General features: G+C 40.7%; 2 protein-coding genes across 7 annotated transcripts in view; one reads left to right on the forward strand and one right to left on the reverse strand.

The window, feature by feature from the left end:
- The window catches only part of LOC109913727 (BH3-interacting domain death agonist), a 20,649-nt gene extending 17,017 nt beyond the window's left edge, over positions 1–3,632 (forward strand). The window contains exon 4 of the mRNA XM_020513277.2: positions 2,299–3,632. Coding sequence (XP_020368866.1) covers positions 2,299–2,319 — 21 coding nt within the window. The 3' untranslated portion in view covers positions 2,320–3,632. The remainder of the gene's footprint in view (positions 1–2,298) is intronic.
- Positions 3,633–4,266: 634 nt separating this feature from the next.
- klhl12 (kelch-like family member 12) overlaps positions 4,267–7,894 on the reverse strand; it is a 43,103-nt gene continuing 39,475 nt past the window's right edge. For 4 of the 6 annotated variants that reach the window (XM_048611925.1, XM_048611926.1, XM_048611924.1 and 1 more), the window contains 2 exons: positions 7,021–7,207; positions 4,267–5,226 (listed from right to left, as the gene is read on the reverse strand). In XM_048611925.1, coding sequence (XP_048467882.1) covers positions 5,100–5,226; positions 7,021–7,207 — 314 coding nt within the window. In that variant the 3' untranslated portion in view covers positions 4,267–5,099. The remainder of the gene's footprint in view (positions 5,227–7,020; positions 7,208–7,894) is intronic. The other 2 variants (XM_048611927.1, XM_048611922.1) reach the window with 1 other exon arrangement.

Consider the following 7,894-nt stretch of genomic DNA (forward strand, 5'->3'; position numbering starts at 1 on the left):
GATTCTCCAGCATCTGCAGTTCCTACTATCTCAGCCATATAAACAAGTTGGTCATAGCCTAAGCCACACAAGGCCATCTGAAATGGTAACTAAAGCTTCATTGTGTCAACCCACAGAGCAAAGGGAAAAAAAGAAACACCCCTGGGGATCTTCCACTTAGCGACTCCTGCAATGTGGACAGGATTGGCTCAGCTGAGATGGTTACTCAGTCAGCAGGGCAAGAGGATTAGTTTAGAATGATATAGGGGGAGAGAGTAAGACCCCTTAAAGATCAAAGAGGTAGTCTTTGTGTTGAGCCTCTGGTCTTGGGAGAGATATTAAATGAATATTTTGCATCGGCGTCTACTGTAGAGAAAGAAATGGAGGCTAGAGTAGTCAGAAATAAATACTGAAGTTTTGAAAACCGTTCACGTTACAGAAGAGAAAATGCTGGAGGTCTTATAAAATATAAAGGTGGATAAATCTCCAGGACCTGATCTAATGTATCCCAGGACGTCATGGGAAGTTAGGAAATTGCGGGGACCCTAGCAGAAGTATTTGTATCATCTTTAAATAAGAGTGAGGTGCCGGATGACTGGAGATTGACTAATCTGCCTTTGCTTAAGAAGGGATGTAAGGAGAAGCCTGGGAACTATAGACTGGTGAGTCTGATTTCAGTGGTGGGTAACTTCTTGGAGGTGATTCTAAAAGACAGCATTTATATGCATTTGGAGAGGCAAGGAATGATTAGGAATAGTCAGCGTGGTTTTGTGCGAGGGTGTCTCACAACTTGATTTTTTTTTTGAGGAGGTAACCGAGAATATTGAGGACAGAGTAGTAGGCGTTGTTTACTTGGTCTTCACTAATTAGTCTGCCATGTGGAACCTTGTCAAAAGCTTTACTAAAGTTAATCACATTGGATTCTGGGTGAGTTTACCAATTGGATGCAAAACTGGCTTAATGGCAGGAGACAGTGATGGTGGAAGGTTGTTTTTCGGACTGAAGGCCTTTGACCAGCAGTGTTCCACAAGGAATCGGTGCTGGGTCCACTTTTATTTGACATTTATATAAATCATTTATATACAAATATAGAAGGCATGGTTAGTAGGTTTGCGGATAATACCAAAATTGGTGGTATAGTTGACAGTGAAGAAGCTTATCTAAGATTACAAAGATACCTTGATCAATTGGGTCAATGGGCTGAGGAGTGGTAGATGGAGTTTAATTTGGATAAATGAGAGGTATTGCATTTTGGTAAAACAAACAAGGGCATGATTTGTACAATTAAAAGTAGAGCCTTGGGTAGTGTTGTAGAGACCTAGAGGTTCAGCCACATAATTTTTTGAAGTTTATATTCAGGGTGATTAAAAAGGCGTTGACCACACTTGTCTTCCTTGCTCAGACCTTTGAGAATAGGAATTAGGACATCATGTTCAGGTTGTAAAGGACATTGCTGAGGCCTGTTCTGGAGTACTGTGTGCAGTTCTGGTCACCCTGTTATAGGAAAGGTATTATTAAGCTGGAGAGGGTTTAGAAGAGATTTACCAAGATGTTTCTGGTAATGGAAGGTTTGAGTTATAAGGAGAGATAGGCTGGGAGATTTTTTTTCACTGGAGCATCAGAGTTTGAAGGGTGACCTTATAGAGGTTTATAAAATCATGAGGGGAATAGATAAGGTGAATGGCAGATATAACAAAGTGTGGAGCTGGAGGAACACAGCAGGCCAGGCAGCATCAGAGGAACAGGAAAGCTGACACTTAAGAAGGGTCCCGACCTGAAACATCAGCTTTCCTGCTCCTCTGATGCTGTCTGGCCTGCCATGTTCCTCCAGCTCCACACTTCGTTTTCTGTGACTCCAGCATCTGCAGTTCTTGCTATCTAAGGTGAATGGCAGGTGTCTTTTCCCTGTGCTTGGGGATTTTGAAGACTAGGGGGCATATTTTTAAGGTGGGAGGAGAAAGATTTTAAGGAAAGACATGAGGGGCAATATTTTTAACACCGTGGTTAGTGTGTAGAATGAACCTCCAGAGGGAGTGGTGGATGTGGGTACAGTTACATCATTTAAAAGGCATTTAGATTAGTACATGAATAAGAAATGTTTGTAGGGATATGGGCCAAGTGCATGCAACAAAGCCAAACCTCAACCTGCAGCCAAATAACTGACACACAGAAATGTTTTGTCTAACTTTTGCACTTAAGACAGAAATGGGGCTGAGTCAGAAACAGAATGGGTACTATTCAAGCTTAAACTTGAAATTTTGATTGGAATCTCGTTTGCCTTGTATTCATAATTAGTTTATTTTTGATATTTCTTTTTAGGAAAAAGCTTGTTCACTGTGATGTAATGGGCGATCGCAATGGGTGATGGAGAAAATGAAACTGATGAAAATATACATTAAAATACATTCCAAATACAATTTGACATCAAGCCAAAGAACATTCTACATTCCAACTGCCACCCTCAATTTCCTGTAGTTTCAGTATCCCCTAGAGAGTAAGATGGTTACCAAGCAATGTAACAACCTCCTCCTCAAGAACCTTTGCTTTCGGTGTGAGGGCAGATTGTCCATTAAGAGATTGTGGTGAAATTGCCTTTTTTTGAGATGCTACCTTTCCCTGCTGTTGGTACATGAAACCTAAAAGGAAATTGAGTTAGCCCCAGGAGTGAAAGTCAAAGTCATAAACAGCAGCCACTAAAAGAAGTGGCTGGTGGAGTGAGACCAATGACAAGTGGAATAACTAATTTTTAGCTTCTGTTCACATGGAGCCACTGAAGGAATGCCTTGGTATATTTAGCATTCAGAAAGTTAACTGCTCAATGGTAAGGAATAGGTTTTGTTTGCTCTTAAATTCATCAAACTAACTGATGAAATTGTGCTTTTGCAAATCAGGCTAGTGGATTGTAAATGTGGCACATTTTGCTTGCGGTGAGAATTAGTCATCAGACTTCCGATTTCCTCCACTCAGCAGATGTTGGAAAATCTGACAACTGAGTTGGTTTAATCTTATTAAAGAAAAGGTGCCAAAGTCAAAAAGTTTCTTTTTTGAATATTGTGGTGAAAAGTTCATGGCTGCCCAACAAGCATGAGCAATGATGTTGAATTTAAAATACCAAGCTTTGGAAAGTAATTCAAGGAAACCCGTCTCACTTGCCACATTAATCAAAATTTAACAGTGCTGCCATCTTGGAAAGGTGGTGGTGGTGGTGACCGTGATCTCCTGTGGTAGGGTGTGGGGAATTTAACATTGTGATTACAGCAATCAATCCAAGTTTCATAGACCTCAAGAAAGTGCATTAGATTCCTCACATGGAGGTGCCTGATTAAGAAATGATTTGGCATGCAGCGCAGCTCTCCGAGCACTGAGCTTCTACAATGTTCTTGTCCCGCTTCCCACCAGTATTTCTCTATTCAATGTAAAAATGTTGGATTGTTACTTGTCAATATAAAAATGAGAGGGGTCTTGTCACGTTCTTAGTTGAAACCATGCCGTGTTAACAGACCTGCCGCACATTAGAAGACTGTAATCATGCTGGAAATGGTTAGTATGGAATGATCATCAAGAATGTAGTATAGAAGATCAAATGTATTAAAATGCCATTGTAAAGAATGTGCAGATGGAAACTCTGGCAGTAATAAAATGTTGGATTGTTACTTGTCATGTGCCAAAGTTATTTAAATACCAGAAAAATATTTTTTCGTCAAATTCTAATCTATTTTCACCATTAATGTATGAAATTCTAGTTTAAAGTTGTGGTTAGAAAGTGAAACTTATTAAACAGCATTGAAGGGGAAGCTAGATAAGCACACATTGAGAAATGAATAGAAAGCGATGCTGCTACATGTAGATAAAAGTGGCTGAGATGCAGCTTATGTGTAGCATCAATACCTATAACAGACCAGTCACCTCTTTGTGCTGTACCTTTTGTGAGATTCAGTATAGAATTCTTTCCTTCAATCCAAGGAAAGGACAAATGTCTTTACATTTGTACCTTGCATTCAGCTGAGTATTGTTACAAAAATTGTTTGTTTCCTCTCCCTCTGTCTACTCCAGCTGACCTCCAGCAGGGAACCGAGGCTGTTATATAGTTGAGAAATGCTGTGAGAATTTGAAGTGCATAACCCTCCAGGCTGTGCATCAGGTCTATCCCTCTCACTGGTCGCAGTCAAACTGTTGGCTAAGGTGAAATGTGCAGGAACAGCAAGCAAGTGGCTTCCTGTTTTGAAAGATTATGTCACAGTGACAACAGAAGTGCTGACACCTGCATCGTGTCAAAGAAAAAATTGAAGAAAACTTCTTTAAAAATGTAACTTTTAATATTCAAGTCTTCCAATATCAACTAGTCTTTCTCTGATATAAGCTCTGTAAGGATAACCTGTGTAAGGGTATTTATTGAACTTGTGACTTACAGGAGAGGGTTTATTAGTTCACTTTCAGTACATAACTGTAGAAAGTCACTTTTAAATAAAATGCTGTCACTCAGTACTGGAAAGATTCATAGTGGACAGTTCTCACCATAGCTCAGTCAGTACCACAGTAAAAATAATGCTTCCAAGTCAGTGCTGATGCTACATTTGAATCTGGCTCTGGCAGTCTTGGCTGGCATTTTGCATTTTAGACTGCTACTGTTTTTTTCACCGATTATGGAGAAAGCTGAGGTGCTGAAATGACTGCAGTACATTGAGTTCTGGTGTTCAGTGCACTGTTGCCAAGACATGCAATGAACACATATCAAAATGCTTAATGTTAAAATCCTTCAAAGTTCAGGTTAGCTAGTAACAGGATGAGGTGTGGTCTAGCAGTCAGCTGCTCTCCATGTGTATAAACAGCTCATTCCAGTCCACACTGACATGAAATGCAAACCAAAACAGAAATTCTTACATGAATCTATTGTCTCTAAGTTTCTGAACTGTATACTTCACTTAATCCAGGTTCTTAGCTGCACAGCTTCAACTGTTTTTGTGCAAATCGTTGCTCATTTTCTAAAAGTTTTACGTTTAGCTCCAAATATTGCACTCCAAGAAAAAAAAAAGACAAACATCACAGCTGAAGGCATGAATGAAGGAATGCTGAAACACACTTTTCATTTGAGATTCCATTCCACTCTCGCTGTCTGTTTCTCATTTCTCACGCAGCACACACACTCCAGCATCACAGCGTTGGGTTCCCATTGAAGTTACCACATCCCAGCTGTCGACGATGGGGTCATAACACTCTATACTGCTCAGCAACGAATTCCCATCGTATCTGTCAAGAATAAACCAGAGACCCTGAGCGATCCACTTTTAACCAACAGAACTTTTCTGTCAAAGGAAACTAATCTTACCGCTGGAAGTCTCTATCAGGCTATTAAAGACTATTTTGCATTTCATGAGACTCCAGGTGGGAGGTGAGGTACATTGACTGACAATTTGGTGGAGAGCTATGATAAGAACCTGTCCTGACAGTGGACTATGATGCTGATGCCTTGGAATTGCTGCATGCATCAACAGCAAATATAGCACTTTAATTTAGAACAGAAAGTACATCCCTAGGAACTTCACAGTGGTCTTATCAAAACAACAGCGAGTCAAAGGAAATAATAGGAGGTGTAGCTAAAATCTTGCTCAAAAAGGAGGAACAGGATTTGGTGCAGGATAGGATATGGACAGAGGTAGCTTGTATGATCTGAAGTTTATGGAGAGTCTAGGACCAGAGGGCATAATTTCAGAATAAGGGGTTGTACATTTAAAACAAGCGAGCCATTTTTCTCTCCGGGTAATGATTCTATGGCATTCTTTACCACAGAGGACTGTTGAGACTGGGTCATTAAGTAGATTCAAGGCTGAGATAGACAGATTTGTAATCAATAGAGGAATCAAGGCTTATGTAGAAAAGGCAGCAAAGCAAATTTGAGGATTATCTAATCAGCCATAATCACATTGCATAGCATAGCATAGCAGACACAATGAGCTGAACAGCCTAGTTCTGCTTGAACACTTTATGGTCTTACAAGAGGTGACTTGGTTACAGATTTTCTGGAGTATTTAACCAACTATTCACAATATAGATTAATCATTTAGATGGGGGAACTAAATGTAATGCAGGCCACAAAGGTGGATGGGAGGGTGAACTGTGAGAAGGATGCAGAGATGTTTGTGTGTGAGATTTGGACAAGTTATGCAAGTAGGCAAATGCATGGCAGATGCAGTATATTGTGGATAAACATTTATCCACTTTCGTACCAAAAAAAGGAAGGCAGATTATTTTCTGAATGGCAAGGGATTGGGAAAGGGGAAGTGCAATGAGACCCGTGTGTCCTTGTATACTAGTTGCTGAAAGTAAGCATGCAGGTACGGCAGGCAGGGAAAAAGGTAAATAGCAAGTTCAACTTCCCAGTAAGAGGATTCAAGTACAGGAGCAGGGATGTCTTGCTGCACTTGCACAGGTCTTCAGTGAGGCCACACCTCAAGTCTGTGTGCAGTTTTGGTCTCCCTATCTGAGGAAGGATGCTCTGGTTGCACAGGGAGTGCATTTATAAAGCACTTGCACATAGCAAAATGCCTCTAAGGGGCTTTAAAGGAGTGGAATAAGACAAAACTGAATTGAGCTAAAGAAGAGAAGATTAGGAGGAGAGACAGACTTAATAGAGGAATTCCAGAGTGAAAGGTCTAGACTGAAGCTAAATGACACAGTAATTAATAGTGGGAGGAAGTGGCTGAAAGGCAGAAGGTCAGGATTTGAGGAATGCAGATTCTTAGATGATTGTGGAGCTAAAAAGGTTACAGAATTAGGGAGGGCCAAGGTTACAGGGAAATTTAAACAGGTCAATACAGTTACCAATGGGGGCAAGAGACAGGGGCATGGATGAATGCTCAGAAATACAATAACACAGATACCCATTAAATATATAGACAGAAACTGACAGATAGTGTCCTTATTCCAAGTTATTCAGTGTAATTCAAGATATTAATTCAATACATTAATGACATTCTGCAGGACAAGCTGGCGGACTGGTAAACTACACTGGAGTTGCGACACCTTCGTTGTAATGTGACATACCCAGCGATAGCATATAACCTCCCGCGTAGTACAGCTGCTCCCACGTAGCATCGAGGTGTTGTCATGTTCGTTATTGTTACCCAAGAATCTGTGCGAATGTTATAACCTTCTACTGAGGCAAGGTGGGCAGTTCCATCAAAGCCTCCGACCACATAAATATGATCATTCAGCAAAGCCACCCCAGCACCTAGGTGTCAGTGAAGAGAAGATGTAAAATACAAATCAAATTCCTCCAAGTTCAGTTCAGATCTGTTCAACTGAAGTAGGAATAGACCAACTCCACTTGAAAGTTAAAAACCTCAGTTCAGATCATTAGAAAACAGATATACACAACAAGATCATCTGCTCAGAACTGTAACTCAGTTAGATTTCACACAGTGTCATTGCAAAAGACATCAAAAATTTTAAATTGGGGAAAGGGCAATTTTACCAAGTTGAGATGTGATTTGGCAAAAATGAACTGGAAACAGCTGCCTGAAGGTAAATCAGTGTCAGACCAGTGGGAGGGATTCAAGGAGGAAGCAAGGAAGATTCTGACAAAGGAAAAGGTACAACATATCCCATCCCCTCCATAAATACATCCTGGCTGTCAAAGAACATACACAGTAGAAGGCAGAAAAAAGAAACTTGTGTCAAATATGAGAGCTCAAAACTGCAGAAAGCCTGGAGGGGACTTTCAGGGCCACAGGGTAAGCAGAGGGATCATAAACTGTTTTTAAAAGCTATACTTTCTTGTTAAATTTTAAACTGAACTTTGCTGGACTGAAACACGGTTGCTGGAGGGACAGTGTAGAGAACAGCAGGGGACGGGCTGGATGGTGTAGAGAAGAGCAGGGGACAGGGTGGACGGTGTAGAGGAGAGCAGGGGACAGGG

This window comes from Rhincodon typus, chromosome 25 (genome assembly GCF_021869965.1).
Source record: "Rhincodon typus isolate 14 chromosome 25, sRhiTyp1.1, whole genome shotgun sequence".
NCBI classification, from domain to species: domain Eukaryota; kingdom Metazoa; phylum Chordata; class Chondrichthyes; order Orectolobiformes; family Rhincodontidae; genus Rhincodon; species Rhincodon typus.